This window comes from Ascidia mentula, chromosome 8 (assembly GCF_947561715.1).
Source record: "Ascidia mentula chromosome 8, kaAscMent1.1, whole genome shotgun sequence".
NCBI classification, from domain to species: domain Eukaryota; kingdom Metazoa; phylum Chordata; class Ascidiacea; order Phlebobranchia; family Ascidiidae; genus Ascidia; species Ascidia mentula.
Window position 1 is genome coordinate 19,438,903 of NC_138573.1, and position 18,394 is coordinate 19,457,296.

Sequence of the window (18,394 nt, forward strand, 5' to 3'; positions counted from 1 at the left end):
GCGTTTGAAATGAAAATAAACTTATCCGATTTCTTTTATGATTTTAATTGTCTGCTGGGACGAGTAATGTATGGGGTAGTTTGGCTCACCCCGCAACGGGAGGGGCGATTTAAGACAAAACCCTGAATAAAGAAACACACAACTCATAATTCTGTTTTATTATGGGTTTATCTCGTTTCGTCGCCCGGTATTGCGTCGACTTCATTTTCCTTCAATAAAAAAGTTTTACAATATTATAAACTATAAATTGAGGTTTGCCACCTGGCCTACTTCAGCAGTTATTGCGTCATCACGATTGTCACGTGAGGCGTTTATAGCGTAGGACATCGCCTCTTCATCAGTGTCCGCCTAAATACATTAACCACAATGCTGTTGGTAAAGGTTTAGCAAAGGCCGAGTTCTAGAACTTAACCATTATAATTCGCTGAAGAACTTCTTCGTCATCAGATTCATCGGGAGTTCCCCCGTCCTCCAAACGCCCCCTTCCGTCATTTCCGTTCAGCATCATTACAAAAACACCTCCGTCGTAATCGCCTCCGTATTCATCCGCGTTCCAACCATCACCAGAAGCTCTTGTAACGAAACAATATTATCAATACGGTGACTTGACAGCCTGTAGTAACCTTTTTAACAACAGGGTTACCTTATGTCACTCGGTGGTCCAGAAATATCTGGCTCAACAACGCTACCTTGCGGGCGACCAACAGAGACAATGTTGACATCTTCTCCTTCGCTTGGTGGCGCTGTGTTATCCCTCTGACAGTTGGTGTCATTTTTGTTTTTTAGCGCGGTAAAAAGAAGAAATGCAAGAAACCTGCAACAGGGACGGTTAATCCAACACTACCGGATACTTATTTTACAATTATTCAAAACAGTGCAAAATTAGTGAATAAAAACGGGAACACAGGTAACATTTAAAAAATTGTTCAAATTACCATGACCAGACGCACAAACCCAAGAAGATGAGGCCAACGTACAAATCATCATAGAAACAGCTAAAATCACCAGTTAATAATCTTCCAAAACTTGTTACAACCAAGAATAAGGGATGACAGTTTGAATCACTACCCTCCACATACCATGGTGGACACAGAAACTCTTCGTTCAAAACTACTTCCATAGTAAAAACTCTATTAAGTTAATCCAATCCCCATTATATTTAATTAAAATCCACAAATCTAAAACAAAATTACAAAGCGAGTTTAATGGTTGACGTAATAACAGTCTTTGTTACAAACAAGGTTTATTGTGACGCAACCGTGGCACTTTTATTCAAGTCGCATCATCCATTATCGTAAACAACGTCCACATAATCTTGTACAGATATTTTTCGTTAAACTGCAGCAAGAAATTGTGTGAACGTCTGTGACTCGTATAGTGGCAGGCAATGTCAAATATGCTTCTGTCTATAAGAATTTATACCAAGAAGATATAGAACCAGCACAAAAATACTCTTACCAATAAGTAGTGAGTTTAGAGGTGGTATGTAAGTGGCACATGTACGTACGAATACAAATAATATACTTTATTGTCGCATTTTGGCGAAAAGTCTTTTGAAAGCTGAATGAAAATCTCTATTAAAAGCGGCATACAAGATTGGATTAACCAAAGAGTTACAGTAACCTAACCACAGCACAATACTAAGCAAAGCGGGCGGCATTGCGCATGCGCAGAATGGAGCAGCAAGCGTAACGACAAAAAAAGGGAGCCAGCAGAAGACAAAGGCCCCAACAATTGTCCCCAGAGTTCGAATCGCTCTGATTTCTCTTGCTTTCAAAATTTTAATCTTTGCCCTCATGCTATGGGAGTGACCCAGCATTGGACTCGAGTCGGAGATTTGCGACACCTGGCGGCGATTCTTCTTCCCGCCTATTTGCCAACAACAAGTGACCTTCATTGACCTTGATGATGAGGTTATTGATGACGCGCAAAACACGTCGTCCTTCGGATGCTTGAACTGACTTGTTTTGTCTTGTTGACGTTCAGCAAAATGCACGTGACCAGCTGTCTGCGTTCTTCTTCGATGTGACGTCAACGTCGTGACGTCATCGGCATGTTCTTCCTTCAGTTTGAACACTTCAGTTTCCGACCGCCATCTGCGTTGAAGGCTTTGTAGTGGTCTGCATTGAAATGAAGATTGTTATCAACTGATGTATCACATGCAGTACATTACTAACCTTCCAACAATAACTTCATCCACATTTTCCTGATGAACGCCACCTACCGAGAAGTTTTGGAGTGAATACTGAATGCAAGGTGGTGCACTTCGCCTCTCGCTTTCAGAATCCAAAAATCTCTCCTTTGTTTGCGCCATCTCGCGGCGTTGATAGATTTTCCTTTTGTCCTTTGCGTCTAAACTACCCCAAGTCAGTTTGTTTCCACGGTAACCACCGACGCTTGTCACACGGAAGTCACATGAGGCGCTGTTGGACCGGCCCGTGTCACAATATATCCGGACCGGCAGAGGCACTCTTCTCTCGTTCTCCCGCCTCGAAGTGTTGTAGTGATAAACATTCCCCAACCTCCAACTGTACGGTTTCCGTGGATGAGAGGATAGTTTGGACGGAGGAGCTGCAGGAGGAGATGGTTTGGATCGGATGGAGAGTGAGGTCCGGTCGTCGAATGAGGAGGAGATGATCCTAGATCTTGATTCCGATCTCTTGATGTGACGATGGATGATGATGTAGATCCGGGAGTAAACGACCAGGAGAAGAGCAAGAGGGATGTAGAATGAGCCCAAGGTTGCGTATACGGTGTAACCCGGATGATGACCCACCTATCATAGGATTTAGGGATGTCTCATTGGTTGCAAAGATCAAAAATATAAATTAATTGAAGAAACCTTGCATTGCTGCTGATACAAAGACACGTTCTTTACACTGCTGTTATAAAGTGTGAGGTCATAAACTGGATTATGACGTGACGGTTTCCATCCAAGTATCGGAGGAATGCTGATGCAGAACGCCAACAACCACACGATGGCGATCTTCGGTGCGACTCTAAATTGACGTGGAGAACACGTGACACGTGACAAATGTTTGTCAATTCGTTTATGATTTCTATGTTGATAAGAAACGCGCGAGGAACAAAATATTTTGAAAACATAAAATTTATAAAATGCATTATTATTTATAACATCATACGTTCGTCTCATCCGCTCAGAGAAATAATGGACAGCGTTTGTGATTGATTGGTGGCGCTCGAGAGCGATAGCGCATAGATGTAGAATGGAGGCAGTGCAGCATGCAATGTCAGTGGCTGTCCATATCTGGCAGAATATGGAACCCAAAATCCAACTGTCAAGAATCTGAAAGAATAATCAAGTATTTATGCCGTCACAACTATCTGTATGTCACGTGACGCGACATTATCAAATCGAACAGACCGCCCGATGTGTTCACCTGGTATAATGCACTGAAAGGCATGACGAGACAGGCAACCAATAAATCCGTTACTGCAAGAGAACATATGAGAAAATTGGCTGGAGATTGGAGGGTTCTGTCGCTCCGGATCGCACAAACCACCAAAACATTTCCCATTATTGACCCCACTATGATAAGGGAAAGCACCGGGGTCAAAACCACATTTTCTGTAAAAAAATGACATTCGTGATTGAGGCGGAGGCAACATCAAATCCATTCAAATAAATATAAAAACATTTTGTCATATTGAAGCTATTTGTTTGACGTTCCATGTGTCGTCATCACTATTGCGTCACGCAACTACATGTGGTGAACCAATATGACAAAATTATCATTACAAATCACAAGGGCCCGTATCATTTATGGCAAATCTAAAATACCTTCTTAAACGTTAACTTATTGTTGCAAATACACAGTTACGTCCACTCACGAAATGTACGGGTGGTGATATACGTACCTATAGAAATCATACTTGGTGGTCAGCGAAGAGTTTGTTCAAACAACACTAGCAAGAATTAAAAAGTATCAAAAAAACAGTTGAAAATATATTGTGATTTGTTTACAACTGTCTTTTCCAAATAATTTTAGCTCAGCATCAGTTTGCTGCGTTTGACCAATCGTTAATATATTCCGGGGTGAATCACAGTAACAACTTCCACATCAACCCTTACTAATGTACAAGATGTCCTGCAAGTTAACTGCATGTCACTGCCACGTGTCAATGCATACGTTGACACGTGTTGGTCCCTCTGAAGCCAGCAAATAGTAAATGAAGGAGGTGATTGAGAGATGGCGATATTATACCGGTATGCGGTGCTTATTTAGTGGCCAACGTTTATTGATCGGGAGTCATTGTGTTTTCGGGGGGTCGCGTTCGAGAATAACACAGAAAGCTTTATGGAAAATGATAAAATAGAATCCTTCTGGCGTCTCCAAACCACCACATTGTTACAATTCGGTCGCCTCATCATTCACATATTTGTGCAGGATTTATGAAGAGTTTCTTCATTATGCCAGGGTTAATGAAGCTATGCTGGATGCATGATGATGTTTTTTTTGGTATCAGAATTCTGTTTCACAAATCGTTGGATGTTTTTCAAAAGTCGACGAGAACATGGACGAGGTAGTGGAAAATTTCGTTCACTTCAAAAAAAAACTATGTTTAAACAACAATCCATAGGTGAACAACAACTTACGTCATAATGCCGCAATTGTTACGTGATTAATCATCAGAAACTTGTCAAAACATAAAATGGAAGACCGATTGTTGCCGACGGAACATCAGGGCCACGGGGGGACAACGAGCTCACAAACACGTCGGAAAGTCTGTGGCCAGTATACACAAACCCACACATATTTGTGCAAAAAGAAATCAATTTTTTAATCGGGTTTGGGTAAGATTAATAAGATAATAATATTTTTGTGAGATATTTGTGTGTTTTGTAAACACGCAAGGTTTTGCCGACCACTCTAGCGTCTCTAGTGGAATCGATATCAAACACCTGCTTGCGTCTGCCCGCCGTAATTGGCGTCACTCTTACACAATGAATGCAATATTTGTGATTTTAGTCTAAAATATCGATCTTTTTTGTTTGCGTGTAAGAGATGTTATGAAACGAAGGTCACGCAAAATCACAAATCCATCTTCAGTCAAAACATGTTGGGTTTTCGCAACCAAGCAATCAATCACACAACAACAAAGCAGTTGAAAATTTTCGGTACAAACACTTTCCCAAAACATACATTTTCCCGACAATAAAGTGTCTCGTTGAAACTTTATGCGATATGTGGCTGCACTGGCTACATCGGGAAACCACCTTATTATTATTGCCGGCCGCATCACACAGACTTTATTTCACCAATGGCCGCCAGTGAGTCCAAACTGATAATTTCGCATTTACTTATGCCTAAAAATGTAATGAAATGTTATATTTAACAAATTTTCTTGCCTAAAAATACATGATCTTATTCTGTTTTGTAACAAAGACTAACCAATTTCATAAACCAAACATCCAGGCAAAACCTGTAAAGTTATTGACAATGCACGACCGCAGGTTTTGCACCTCTCAACCTCTCAATTAGAGGTAGCATCAATGAAACACAACTTGATCTATAAAGCACTTTGACGTAACATTAATCACACAACAGACAAGCTTTAATTGAAAGATGTTTATATAGATTACTTGAAATAAACAGTTTTACAACCAAAAGCAAAATATTTTTCTATGGTTGATCGACAGCATGGTTGGTAGGGAAAACCCCTTATTACGCCTACGTTATTACGACGTTGGCGTTCCTTAATTAAAAATAAAGTGTTTTACGATTTCGGCTTCTTGTCTAATCCACAACTTGAAAAGACACACTTTTGTTTTATAAACTAGCGTGTTAAAGTGTGTTTGTGTTGCCATGGACGAACTTGATTCAGAATCGTTCAGGTCTGTTTTGGAAATCGTCAAGCGATCTAAAAATGACAGCGAGAAGTTTGCGTCCCTGCTTGTGGTTTGTAAACTTTTGAAAGCGGATTCTCTAACTGTTGAAATGAAGAGACAGGTTTTTAATGCTGTTGGTCTTCCCTTTCCACTTCGGTTAATCAGATCGAACCAGGATGATGAGAATGGCCAAGCTCTGGTAGATCTTGGAATATCTGTGTTGTCTTCATTTATTACCGATCAACAAATTTCAAATTCACCAGAAATAGTTCAAACTCTTCCTGTTATTTTTTCAATATTTAAACATAAATTGTCGTCTCCACAACCAGAGAAAACCCCAGTGTTTTTGGATTGTTTACAGATTATCTGTACATCTGCCCTAAACAACAATTGTTTTGCGGCAATATTAAGAAACAAAGGTGTTGCAGTGATTTGTCAATGTTACGAGCAAGTATCTGATGTGAATGTGAGGAATATTGTTTGGGTGACTTTGTTGAATTTAGTTAAAAGTGATCCTGTTTCACTGCTTGAGGGCAACAATGTCTACATCTCCCAAATATTATGTTGCATTTCTGAATGCATAAAAAATGAAAACAGTTCAAGAAAATTTGAGCTTTTCTCTCAACTTTCAGCTTTTCTTGAAATTGTTCCAGAGACTTGTAGCAAGTTGTTTTTTTCAAAACAATGGATTTCATTAATTGTTGATTCTTTGTTTGATGTTTTGGGGAGTCGGCTTGGGCCCTATCAAAGGGTACCAGCTCTTACATTATGCCATGCTTTAACTGGGCTGTATGACTTGGAGTGGATTACTTTAAATGTGGAACACCACCATAAGTTTGTTTTATTGTTGACAAGATTAACAAACATAGAAATCAATATGATTGTTTATGAAAATTCAAAGGGTGGAAAAGTTGATGTTGATCTTCTCAGTATGGAAATGCTTGCTTTGCTGATGTCTTGCTTTTCCATTTTAGAATGTGTTTGTTCAGATATTGCCAAGTTTGATCAAGATCAACAAGAAAACATTGTTTTGACGTTTGATGACATCAAACTTATTAAACCTTCCCTGGATGAAACTATTAAGGTAATAAGTGAAATTCTATCAAGTTTGCAAGATAATAATCAGTGGCAGGATCTTGGATTGGCGTGTATGCGATTTCTGGGCAGTTGGTTAAATGTAAACCACTTTGCAGCCTCGAAAACTGGAATAGAAATTTTACCAATATTTCTTACAACATTTAAGCATTACACAAAATTGGAAAATTGTGAAATTTTGCTTAAAATTTGTACACCAGCAATAATGAATTATATTGAAATTCCAGAAGCACTGGAAATTATTGCCAAAAACAATGTTGTAACATTTCTATGTGGCTTAATTCTTACTTCAAAACTAGGTGACGAGGAGTTATTGTTGACGTCTCAATGTCTGATAGCATATGCAGTTGAATCAAAAGAATGCGATGAATTAACTACAAATCTAAAAGAATTTTGCCAACTTGTCCTTACCAAAGGCTTATCAGATAAAATTGTTGTATTAATAACAATCATTTCTCTTGTTCTAATTGTTTGGAACAAATCCGAAACCACTTTTCTCAAGTTAGAATGCGCTGCGAGGTTTTTTCATCATGTCATTTCAACTTTGCACAAACTTCATTCGGTTGTGGGAGAAAATGTTACAATTTCCAAGAGGTATAAAAACTCTTTTATACCAAAATTTAAATTATATTTGGAAGGATTTAAGATATTTTTATTTTGTAGATATGAAGTTGACGAAGAAACTCTAAATCAAATGTTCCCAATGCTCATGAATGAATTCACGAAAGCGGCTCAAGATGAAAACATTTTGTGTTTAATTGAAAAGACCAATTTTCCAGCAAAAGTTGAAACAATTATTCAAACATCTACGATTGGGAATGTGGATGTTATTCAAACTTATCAACATTTTTATAAAAGCGTGTGCAAGCGATCAATCAAATAAATCAACTTTTGTAAAAAAATTTGTTTTCTAGCAAGTAACCTCTGTAAATCCCTGTTTTGTCGACTTCTGATATGTTGAGAAACTTAAAATATCCCACATTCCTGTTTCTGCAAAGGCAAGACTGTTAACCTTTAAGTTTTTTTATTACATTTTATGGGCATGGGTATCTGGCTACTTTGTCCAATATTGCACTACTGACATGAGAATCAAACTTCATTAAAACTAGAATTCAAATTTTTCACCAGCACAGAACAATGGTATATTAAAATGCAGAACTACACAAAATTAAACGAGCATTGGATTCTAAAGCAGGAATTATCTACTTTTCCCTTACACGATTTGGACCAAAATATTTAGAAATGAAATGTATCTTTTACAACAATATTTTTCCAAAGCATAAGAACAACATTTACTGGAAAACACAACCCAGGAGGTGTAGAAGATCAAGGGCGCATGGGTTGAGGGTTACAGGGAAAGTATAAAAGTTTAACAACCGTACCTGTGACGAGTGAAACCAACAAGATCATATAAACACATGCACACTGTAGAAGTCCACAATGAAAGTGCTTGTAGTGGCAAAATAGTTTTCCAAGAAAGTCTCAAATATTTATTGCAAAGCTGTTTTTTACACCCAACATTTAAAAGCATTCAAGTACAATTCACATTTTGTACTGGAAAAACCAAATCAAGAGAAAAAGAACAAATCAAGAGGTTGCGTTTTCAGGTGGAAAATCACAAGAAGAAAATTGCAACTTTAAGCGGAGCATTGGGTAATTCCCCAAAATCAACAACAGTACAAAATGTCACCAGCAGAATATTATGGGTGAATTGGGTCCAATATTTACAATCTTATGTGAAACTACTGGTAAATATTCAAGCACGTTTTTGATGTAACAATAACAAACAGATGTGCAATGAGCGCTAATGTCACTTTATGTTTGTCAAAATATTTAAATCACCAACATTTTTTCCCAAACTAATTTCATCACAATTTTGCGTTGGATGCGTGAACATTCAACTATTCAACTCTCCATTATTAAATATTACAAACCACTAAATAAAATAACACAAGATGTTCACAAAACAACCCAAAACTTTTCATTACCATTTTTGTTTCAAAGTTTGATAAATTCAACAGATATGTTGATGACAAAGATTTTATGCGACAAACAATTGAAACAAGTTTATGTTAGCACCAATCTAACAATAACCTAGTACAACTTTCTGTGACTGTAAAGTTACTTTTTTTTAATGATTGGTAAATGGATTTTACATATACATGTTCTATGTAGCTTTCTTAGAACTTATCTTGAACATTTAAATATCATTTATCAGAGTTACTCACTAAGGAAGGGAGATATTACCAGGTACAAAATGTATATTTATGTGAGCCTGGATATATTTTCATAAAATGTGCTACAGCTCTCAAAAAAAATTAGAAAGCTTAATGTGAACATTGGGGGTCAAGGAATAAATGTGGGCAAGTAAATGATGGGATTTGAAATGACCAAATATGGTCACCAATAATGGACTTGGCAACCCACACAAACTGTAGGCGAATAATCTACCACGAAAAATGATAAATCAAATATATTCTAAAGAGCTTATCACACATATATGAAAAACAATCAGTTTGGCAGTTCTGTATGAATGAACAGTCTTAATCTTTCCACATATTGTCCATACAGCTCTATGTCATTATGTCCGGCACCTGAGGAAAACACAGAGTATTTTCATCTGATGCTACATTGAACAAACGATGAATTTTACAATCACGAAAATTATGCAAAAAAATTTTCCATGAGTAACAATCCTGTATGCTGAAAACAAACAACCAACCAAGTGCTTATGGCATCAATTGAATACCACAAATCAACAATATTTTTAAACAGTATGTTGATGTTAAACTTGACTGCACAGCCATCCATGCATTCATGATAGTATAACGGCACATAAATATTGGTTCAGTTAATGTATTACCTTCAATCCAAAGAGGTTCCACAGCTCTGGGACAATGTTCATAAATTGCAAGACCATGGGAAAAGTCAATAACTTCGTCTTCGGTACCGTGTATCACCAGAACAGGGGAAGTAACCTTCGGAATCTTCTCAATGCTAAAAGACGTATTTTAAATAAAATAAGTATGATACAGATCCACTAACACACAAAAGTACTTCTTGCAATGCTGAACTGAAATTCTATTCAGGTAATAAAAGCCAGAAATGATGTCACTGGTAATGCTATGGATGACTGATAATACTGGTGTTGAAATGAACGATACCTTGGAAAGACGTCGAAGAACCAGGTCCGTTTCGTGTTGGGGAATGCGACTCTCATCCCGGAGAGTAGGGGGGAATGTAAAATAACAGCACCACATTCGAACTTTCGAGCAAGGTCAATGGTTGGGACTGTGCCGATGCTTTGTCCATACAGAATGATATTTTCTGGACTTACTCCATACCTGGTACAAAACTGGTATTCAGAGCTGTTTATGTGATGTCAACATCTCAATGATTTGTTTATAATCACTAGAAAAGAAATACTAAACCATTTATGTGAATTCTGTTTGTATGACAAGGACCTCGTACTTTATATTATTAAACCACACTGTTTAGTTGACAGGAATGTGCTTTTATGAAATATTTTGGTCTGTTTTTATAGCTAAACAAACACAACTGTAATCTTTTTGTAAAAATCCCCGTGAAAACCAGATATTTCTTTACCTTTACCTAAAAACCGCATCGTGCTTGCATTTGCCATTGTTTCCAAACAGGGAGCATTGTTACCAAACATCTTGCAGTGTTATGAAACAAGTGTTATTTTTCGTCAGTTCAAGGACAAAATGTCATTTTTTAGTGGTCACGTTGTTGTAATGACAAGCGGTGTTCTTAAAGTCAATTAGTTAGTTGTTGAACAAGTTGCTAATATTATGCATGTTGAAAACAACTGTTAGCATTCGCATAGGTGCAAAGAGGAATGTAAGGCTACTGGATGCAAAATAGTTTTTATTTGTATGTTTTCTTGATAACGTAAGCCCACATTTGATCCCTTTTGGTTACAAATATATTCAAGCCTTACTTTCAAAGTAGTAGCAATAAAACTACGGCGCAAGCACTACCGCAAAAACTCGCATCGAATGTTCCATAGTGTTACGCAATTGCGCAAGCCAGGAAGCCACTGTTTATTTGAAACTTTCGCCAACACTGGGGTTCGTATTTTGCAATGCTCGACAACAATTAACCTTAGTTTTCACCAGAAAATCGGGGAATTCCCCAAAAAATTTTGACCATTCCTTAAAAAAATTGACAGGTAAGCTTGACGACCACAACAAATCAACATTACTGAACATCAGTGAGCATAATGTAGTCGGAATAATGAAGTACAACACAATATTATCCGATGAACTTTACCTTTGCCTGAGTGATTGGAATGCAGCCTCAATATCAGCATAAATATTTTTTTCTGTTGGTTTTCCGCCACTAGCCCCGTAACCAGAGTAATCATAGGAAAATATGTTGACACCAAGCCGTGCTGCAAGTCCAACATAGAACGAACTCATCTGCCCAAGGTCAACAGCATTTCCATGTGAGAATAACAGTGTGTACTTGCTAATTTGATGGGTCGATGAGGATTTTATGTACATGCAAGCAACACGGTTGCCTCTGGAGGTGTTGATCAAAAAAACCTTGCAAAATAAAATCAACTGTAACCACTAATGCAATTAAAATTAACTAATAATATAACATGTTATAAAATATATAATATATCTGTATACCAAAATTTAAATTAACCAACATAAAAACTGTATGATGCACTGCACAAATCAAATTACTTTACCACCTTTTAAGTGTAAAATAGATATTTTGAAAATTAAGGCAAAAACCTCCAAATTTTGTTGATCCCTTTCGGTGTATTGCCATTCTGCATGTTCAGTTAAATGAAGAACATATTTATTTCCAGTTTCATCTGGGATAACTGTGTACGTAGGATCGGGTGGAATGAAAGCTAACTTTGCAGCAATGTGTCCTGGACAAGGGGGGCAACAGAAGAGGCGACAGATGTCGCGGAACGTCAAATTGCTCATTCCAATTTAACTTGTATTTATTAATTCCCCAAATATCGGCATGTGAAAATGTTGGGTTTTTGCACAAAAGCTGGTAATAACTATACTAACTTACCACACAATGCACACATTGAACAACAACAGTTACCTAAATTCAACAAACGAATTTTTTTACTCAAGAAAACAAGACAAACAGAGGCAGAAAGAATACATTGATTGTATTTGTACATAACAGACCCCAAATAATATATTTTGTCATTTAAATCTTTTGTACATTGCTACATTTTCTGTACGTCAAATAAATCTTCATTTTCTCATAAAATATTTAGGAAAGCTAAATTATAAACTTCCTACGCTTTCTCTCCTGACAGTAATCCGTACCACTTGTTGCCGATGTCATTACTATGCTTGTGTATTTTTAAATGCTTTGTGGTTTTGGATAAATTACATAACCCACTGGCCTTTTGTTTGCATAGAAATAAAATATTGAAACTTTCTTCCTGTCTTTATGTGGTGTTACAAAATAATATATATATATAAATATTTGACAACAAAATATTTGCGCACTTTGCACTAAAAAATTCAGACAAAATGGAAGAGTTTGCAAAATTACGTTTTAATTTTGAGGACAACTTCTCCTAATTCGTTGCAACAGTCCAGTGTATTTTGTTGAAATTTGGATAGAAGTTACATTTACAGAGAATATTTAAAGATGTGTTTCGTCAATATGTCTTCTAGATAGAAGGTACATTTGCATGGGCTCCGTCTTCCCCTTCATCTGCACCGGGCCTCTGTATTGGAAGTTGAAATGTGGGCTGTAGCATTCTGTTGACTGCAGACGCCTGTTAGGAAAATATTTGTTCAATATGAAGTGGAATAAAAACACGCACAAAATGGTAGGCGGTGAACCAGGTTGTTCACGCGCATACAAAGGTTTTGTTTCAAAACGTTTTTCGGTGATACTGACGACGCCTAAATGTAGGCGAAATATATGTATTGTAGCAAAAGATAATCCCAACGACAAATGACAATTTTTTCTGATTTTGATTTTTACAATATATTATCAGATCATAAAAGTCTGCCAACAAAATATTCAATTTTTCTGTGAAACGCGTTTAAATCTATAGAGAATCCGTATGCGTGGCTACTTTACCTGTACGTGTATTCTGATAGGTTTATTTTGCCGACGACGCCAGTTGTTTCACATCTCGAAGCAATGTTGACTGTATTTCCGAACAAACAATACCGTGGGGTTCGTTGACCGATCACACCAGTGACAACCTCGCCCGTATGCACACCGATTGTTATCTACAAACACATGTAAAAACCATCTAAGTGTTCGGTATTCCCATCAGTAATATTTTTATATTATTATTTCTCCAGGAACAGTTTACTTTGTCATTGGAACTGCAAAACTCGATAATCGCTTTGAATAGTTCGTTCCACTTTTAAAGTTAAAAAGATTTACTTGATTTCATTAAAAGATGAAACGACATGACTGTGGCAAACATAAAACAACCTCCAATAACTTCACCTGGATTGGAATTCCGTCAATATGTATTTGTTGACTAAGCTCCATCATATCCAGTGCGAGTTTACATATATGACGGGAGTTGTCTGTGCAGTGCTCAGGCAACCCGCTCACCGCCATATATTTGTCACCTACTGTCTCAACCTGACCGGGAAAGAACGTAAATATCCATTATAACTTACAATATTTCAAACACTCATTGTAATGTAAGTGATAAGTTGTCACTGCCGTTACCAATATTTCAGAACAATTAGTTTTGATTGTTTAGCCAAGACACTTGCGTCGGTGTGTTACAAACCTTGTAAACGAACGGGTTTTTCTTTGGGTCTGACAAGCCATCAAACCTGGTGTAAACCGTGTTGAGGAGTTTGACAATCTTCATCGCTCCCTCTGAAGTGCTGTGCTTGGCACAAAACTAAATAACAACATTTAACCAATGTGTTACGGGTTCGGAAATATGGATGACATCGCAGACTAATCATTTTTCGAAGCTTTCTTTCCTTGATAAAAAGTCTGCTTATAACTTAATTTAATTATCAAAACCCAAACAGATAAAAAACATGATAATTTGGTTATTTCTTCGTCACAATAAACATGAAACCTAACCTTTCCGAAATTGACCAATCCGCTGAACAAGATTGTGACACTGTCGAATCTCATTGGTGGAACTTGACGTTTGTGACGTAACTCGTTAGCGACCCAGTGAGGCAGAACGGCGTACAGAAGTCTGACGTCATAATAATATTGTCAGTATTTGCTTTTCCTTTGTTAAAATTGTTGATATTCTGTCTGGGTGACAACCTTCATGGTTTATCGGTGAATGGAATATTTAATTCTTGTTTTTAATCTTGATCATTTGCGTAAACCTCATATGCAAAACATCTTTAATTTAAAACTTTCAGAAGTCTTGCAAAATGTCTTATTTGAATTTAAAATTTTTTAAAAGTTTTTGATGATATTGATTTCAGTAAATTCTTCCGTCGTAAATTTACTTATCCGTCATCTTCTTTTCCCTCTCCCTGGCAAGCATCGTATGTTGAAGTTTATCTGTGAGAATCTCAAGACTCTGAGCCATCCTGTACTCCTCTTCAAACTGCTCCCCCAGAAGAACGAGGTCCCTGGTTGCATCATGAAGAGGGATGTCACTGAGACACAATCCTCTCATGGTGAGATCCTCCAGATTCATCACACTGTGAATGGAGCAGGATGTGTTGAGGAAGTAACACCTACTCTTACGAACAAACAAGTCCCTGAAAAACTTCGACTGACCTTGGCGAACATAAAAATAATATATGGTCACATTCTGGAACGTATATCATCTGCCCCTTCAAGCGTAACGAAGTTTTCTCAAGGTCATCGCTCCTCTCATCCGGTGGCACGGAGTTGTCATGGCAACCTTCCGCACTATTGTTAGGTTTTAAGATTCCTGAGGAACATTTTGTGTTCGTTCCGGTCTGCTAACCACGCGTTCCGGTTGAATAAATTCACCCACCTGGTTTGGTTCTAAGCACAAACACTTGGTTGATTTGTGACTTGATGCTCTCAAAACTGAATGGAATTCGAGGTCTCACAAGGTCAAAAAGGTCACTTATTATTCCACCCGTCGTACCGTCAGTGCCCTCTGATTTTGACGACGTGCCTATGACGTCATATATATTATTGTACACAACAACGTCAATTTGGCGAATTAAAGTAGCCAGCGCACCCGAGCTGTATCCGAAGGGACATTTTGACGTCACTGGTGGGCTTTGTGACGAAACAAAGGCAGTTTGTAGCTCGGGGACTACCCGTGATATAGAGGCGCCAGCTTGATTGACAACCATGCCTTCGTCGAACATCATGTGAAACGGGAGGGCCTGAAGTATTAAAGGTTGGATTGTTACCTAGCAACGCTGGTTCGGTTCCAGAACATCTTTTCAAAAAACATGGCTAGACAATTACACAAATTATTTTAAACAGGCCCCGCTTGGGGGTGACCTTGCAGAAAGTTTCGGGACCGATAATTGATTCCATCCCCGTTAAATCTTCCTCCATAACAGCAAGATCTCTATGGTTGGGGTCGGAAAGTGTCCCGGATGTCGCAACAATCTCAAGTTGCACGTGATCACAGTTTTCACCTTTACGTTCAATAACCTGCAAATGTTAACGCGGCAGTCTTAGGGTCTGTACATGCCGCACCATTATATACGTCACACAGCTTACTCTAACATCTGTCTCAGTATTGTGGATCTGCATCGTCACAGCTTTCACGATCCCGATAACAATATTTTCCAGTCCATCCCGCTCTGAGTAATAATGCAGAATGAGGGAATTCTCCTTCTTTCCGTCTGTACACCGGAAGCTTGGAGCCCTCATTCCAGGGTAGATTGAACTCAGGTGGTCGTGGAGAGCGTCAAGATTCTACAATCAGTTTTACCAACTTTTACCGATACTTAACATAACAAAGGGAAATATACGTCACAATTCTACTCACTTCGAGAAATTCTCGAACGCTTGACCCCAGCGTTCTCATTATGACGTCATAGCCGGCTTCTTCGCAAAACAGAAAGAAAAAGTTTCCGAACAATTCTAGAATTTTGCTTGCTTCCGTTTCTGCACAGGAAATGACGTCAGCACATTAGTTTTATATTCTGTGGTTCAAACTTTAGTTTGTTGGTAAGTCTTACTTAATACCACGGTTGCCGCTTTCACAAGGTCAAAGGTACACGTGTCCTCGTAAATCATGCGTTGAATGAACTGACCTTGCTGTGAGAGATCTGCCTCTTTCCTGAAACAATTGTGAAATTTTAACATAATTAAGAAAGTCACAGTTTGTGTTCGAACTTAAACCAGTGGTTGCATAAATTTAAATTAATGTTGGTCTCAAATTGTAATGTTATCAATTACACTGAAGTGGAATTGTCTCAGGTCAAGTAGGGAGATTTTAAGTAACCTAAAATTGATAAAAACTTACTTGATTTTTTCCCAAGTTTCTTCGCCATAATTTCGCAAAACCAATTGTTCCAAAGCGTAATTCACAAACCCGTACTGAAATACAAGATATGGATGAAACCATCAACACTTATACACTCTGCTGACCTAGTGTAACAAATAATTCTTGTAATTGTAATGTTATAAGTAAGCTATAGTCAATTGTCCCAATCCACAATTTTTTTTGCGCAACTTGCACCCCAGTAGATTACGTGATCCAGGTTAGTGCTTTTGGTCAGAATAATTGTCACAAATTTTAGGTAGATCGAAAAAAATGTGACATAATTTTGATTACTTTGTGTACATTTGTAGTCAAAAAAACTGAGGGATATTGTGTGTAACGGTAGACAGAATATGACGTTATTGTTATCACTGCCCATCAAAACACCAGTCTTACCATTTTATCTTCGAACAGAACTTTGTGATATCAAGAGGTACGCAGTAGATAACCTTGGTATAAGGTTTTGACTGGATCAGGAAAAACAAAATCTGGAAATGTTGTCACAGAAAATCTGCAATAAAAACACTGACCGCTACAACAACATTGTACATGCATCAGTCATGCATTCTTACCTAAATTACAATGTTCACAAAATGCTTCAATATCGGTGGCTTCAATTGTTGTTGATGCAGAAAGTCTTTGCCGCCAAAATATTTAGATTTAACACAGATCAATAACCAACCTTATCTACGAGAGAATGATACAGCAACTAATTAGAAGAACAAATATTTGAACAATCTGTTGCACCAGAAATAACATATCAACCACGGCTACCGCATTTCATAAACAATGCAATATCTCTGTTCTGTATTCATGACAACAATAAATCTATTCTACATTTTGGGCTGCAATATTTCGTCACAAGTATCCAAGTCAATTTTTCCTGAATTAGAAAACAATTAGGAGTAATTTGTGTCTGAATCTGCGCTGTTTTAGGTGACTGATGATATTTAAAGCTTGCCAGAGTTCACCAGGGTATCAGATGGCAGTAATTGCCCATCGTAAACTTTACTCTGGCTTAAGAGTTCGTGGGTTGTGGACTTACCGCTAGCAGCTGGTCTAAGTTTTGTGTAAATCTTTCACAAACGATGAACTATGGTAAGTTTAAGTGTTGGGAAACGAAATGTACATAGCAACTTCATGACAAGTTACTGGGCGCCATTACTCTTTCACTGTATTCTGTCAGAGAGCTTATGCATGACCTTACACCTGGCGACAATATACGGCCTGCCTTCAAAAACTCAAGCTCGATTTCAAATCACACAAATCAATTGCATTTGCGATAGAACCTGTACACATGTAGGAAAACTAGACAATTTACACAGACGGACCTCGCCCCCCGGATAGTAATTAGAGAAGCTCATCGATAGAAAAAATACTCTTTCGAGCTTGAGAACTAATTTCGGATTTCTTGTATGTCGTAGGTGCCAGTAAGCCATGCACATGGGATTAGACGAAGCTTAATCGATACGATTGATTTCAAGGACTGTCTTGCTGCCTTAGAAATCCGGGTCAACGTTTACATGCATGGACACAATACCTGATGGCTCAGTTTTTTTGTTATATGCGTAAAGGGTTTTGCAGCGTGTAACTATTTTAATTTTAAAACAGGAAGTTTCGTAAAACAAGTGGTTCGGCATCATTACTTTGCTGCAAGACTCAAAGCTCTTGCACAGTAGCTTTCTATACTATTAATTAAAGAGACTTGCCACATTTTGTGATGTAGTTTCATCGATTTGTTTCGCTACTGCTGTAGAGGAACTCCAAACTGCTTTCACCGCGAAAAGTAAATTTTTGTGTTGGCTGAAGCGAATCTTACCAACCTAGACAAGTCTTGGAGATCAAAGGTGTCGAACTCTTGTGTGTCATTTACCAACCTATATAGACAATCTATTGTACTTGCCATTAGCGATTCAATCGATGTTTTTATTTTTACTTATAGTATTGCGATATTGTGCATACGCGAGCCACAAGAGGGGGGCGGATTAGGCCCACGGGCT

General features: G+C 37.8%; 5 protein-coding genes across 6 annotated transcripts; 1 reads left to right on the forward strand and 4 right to left on the reverse strand.

The window, feature by feature from the left end:
* Nucleotides 1–143: 143 nt before the first annotated feature.
* LOC145912265 (uncharacterized) lies at nucleotides 144–1,138 on the reverse strand. 2 transcript variants are annotated; one of them, XM_082999683.1, is made up of 5 exons: nucleotides 936–1,138; nucleotides 644–814; nucleotides 413–572; nucleotides 271–348; nucleotides 144–209 (listed from the first exon to the last, which is right to left on the reverse strand). In XM_082999683.1, the coding sequence occupies exons 1-5, from the start codon at nucleotides 1,118–1,120 to the stop codon at nucleotides 168–170; spliced, it is 636 nt and encodes a 211-aa protein (XP_082855809.1). In that variant the 5' UTR covers nucleotides 1,121–1,138; the 3' UTR covers nucleotides 144–167. The 2 variants fall into 2 exon arrangements, with proteins under 2 accessions (XP_082855809.1, XP_082855807.1); XM_082999681.1 differs by having other exon boundaries at nucleotides 262–348.
* Nucleotides 1,139–1,363: 225 nt separating this feature from the next.
* LOC145912192 (5-hydroxytryptamine receptor 1A-like) lies at nucleotides 1,364–3,892 on the reverse strand. Its single transcript, XM_082999600.1, has 6 exons — nucleotides 3,880–3,892; nucleotides 3,402–3,589; nucleotides 3,144–3,307; nucleotides 2,843–2,999; nucleotides 2,178–2,776; nucleotides 1,364–2,120 (listed from the first exon to the last, which is right to left on the reverse strand). Exons 1-6 carry the CDS (start codon nucleotides 3,890–3,892, stop codon nucleotides 1,526–1,528), a joined length of 1,716 nt encoding a protein of 571 aa, XP_082855726.1. The 3' UTR covers nucleotides 1,364–1,525.
* Nucleotides 3,893–5,710: 1,818 nt separating this feature from the next.
* On the forward strand, nucleotides 5,711–7,829 carry LOC145912193 (neurochondrin-like). The gene is made up of 2 exons (XM_082999601.1): nucleotides 5,711–7,540; nucleotides 7,610–7,829. Exons 1-2 carry the CDS (start codon nucleotides 5,829–5,831, stop codon nucleotides 7,827–7,829), a joined length of 1,932 nt encoding a protein of 643 aa, XP_082855727.1. The 5' UTR covers nucleotides 5,711–5,828.
* Nucleotides 7,830–8,936: 1,107 nt separating this feature from the next.
* LOC145910543 (alpha/beta hydrolase domain-containing protein 17B-like) lies at nucleotides 8,937–12,036 on the reverse strand. Its single transcript, XM_082997701.1, has 5 exons — nucleotides 11,713–12,036; nucleotides 11,240–11,514; nucleotides 10,111–10,290; nucleotides 9,810–9,943; nucleotides 8,937–9,540 (listed from the first exon to the last, which is right to left on the reverse strand). Exons 1-5 carry the CDS (start codon nucleotides 11,911–11,913, stop codon nucleotides 9,458–9,460), a joined length of 873 nt encoding a protein of 290 aa, XP_082853827.1. The 5' UTR covers nucleotides 11,914–12,036; the 3' UTR covers nucleotides 8,937–9,457.
* Nucleotides 12,037–12,557: 521 nt separating this feature from the next.
* Nucleotides 12,558–16,445, reverse strand: LOC145910185 (guanylate cyclase soluble subunit beta-1-like). The gene is made up of 14 exons (XM_082997218.1): nucleotides 16,377–16,445; nucleotides 16,090–16,190; nucleotides 15,897–16,015; nucleotides 15,626–15,823; nucleotides 15,401–15,556; nucleotides 15,129–15,279; nucleotides 14,916–15,062; nucleotides 14,693–14,849; nucleotides 14,416–14,613; nucleotides 14,030–14,150; nucleotides 13,722–13,838; nucleotides 13,427–13,567; nucleotides 13,046–13,200; nucleotides 12,558–12,734 (listed from the first exon to the last, which is right to left on the reverse strand). The coding sequence occupies exons 2-14, from the start codon at nucleotides 16,145–16,147 to the stop codon at nucleotides 12,599–12,601; spliced, it is 1,854 nt and encodes a 617-aa protein (XP_082853344.1). The 5' UTR covers nucleotides 16,148–16,190; nucleotides 16,377–16,445; the 3' UTR covers nucleotides 12,558–12,598.
* Nucleotides 16,446–18,394: the final 1,949 nt, after the last annotated feature.

What these genes read in the sequence shown, in the direction of transcription:
- LOC145912265 (XM_082999681.1), bottom strand. Translation starts at nt 1,120, where the DNA reads ATGGAAGTAGTTTTGAACGAAGAGTTTCTGTGTCCACCATGGTATGTG. An exon ending in TTCTTCAGCGAATTATAATG is followed by an intron (nt 349 to 412) that starts GTTAAGTTCTAG and finishes TAATGTATTTAG; the next exon opens with GCGGACACTGATGAAGAGGC. An exon ending in TAACTGCTGAAGTAGGCCAG is followed by an intron (nt 210 to 261) that starts GTGGCAAACCTC and finishes TTTTTATTGAAG; the next exon opens with GAAAATGAAGTCGACGCAAT.
- LOC145912192 (XM_082999600.1), bottom strand. An exon ending in TCTGAGCGGATGAGACGAAC is followed by an intron (nt 3,000 to 3,143) that starts GTATGATGTTAT and finishes ACGTCAATTTAG; the next exon opens with AGTCGCACCGAAGATCGCCA. An exon ending in GATGAAGTTATTGTTGGAAG is followed by an intron (nt 2,121 to 2,177) that starts GTTAGTAATGTA and finishes ATTTCAATGCAG; the next exon opens with ACCACTACAAAGCCTTCAAC.
- LOC145912193 (XM_082999601.1), top strand. Translation starts at nt 5,829, where the DNA reads ATGGACGAACTTGATTCAGAATCGTTCAGGTCTGTTTTGGAAATCGTC. An exon ending in AATGTTACAATTTCCAAGAG is followed by an intron (nt 7,541 to 7,609) that starts GTATAAAAACTC and finishes TTTATTTTGTAG; the next exon opens with ATATGAAGTTGACGAAGAAA.
- LOC145910543 (XM_082997701.1), bottom strand. Translation starts at nt 11,913, where the DNA reads ATGAGCAATTTGACGTTCCGCGACATCTGTCGCCTCTTCTGTTGCCCC. An exon ending in GGGATCAACAAAATTTGGAG is followed by an intron (nt 11,515 to 11,712) that starts GTTTTTGCCTTA and finishes TTATTTTGCAAG; the next exon opens with GTTTTTTTGATCAACACCTC. An exon ending in GGAACCTCTTTGGATTGAAG is followed by an intron (nt 9,541 to 9,809) that starts GTAATACATTAA and finishes TGTTTTCCTCAG; the next exon opens with GTGCCGGACATAATGACATA.
- LOC145910185 (XM_082997218.1), bottom strand. Translation starts at nt 16,147, where the DNA reads ATGATTTACGAGGACACGTGTACCTTTGACCTTGTGAAAGCGGCAACC. An exon ending in TTATTTTTATGTTCGCCAAG is followed by an intron (nt 14,614 to 14,692) that starts GTCAGTCGAAGT and finishes CTCCATTCACAG; the next exon opens with TGTGATGAATCTGGAGGATC. An exon ending in AAAACCCGTTCGTTTACAAG is followed by an intron (nt 13,568 to 13,721) that starts GTTTGTAACACA and finishes TTTCCCGGTCAG; the next exon opens with GTTGAGACAGTAGGTGACAA.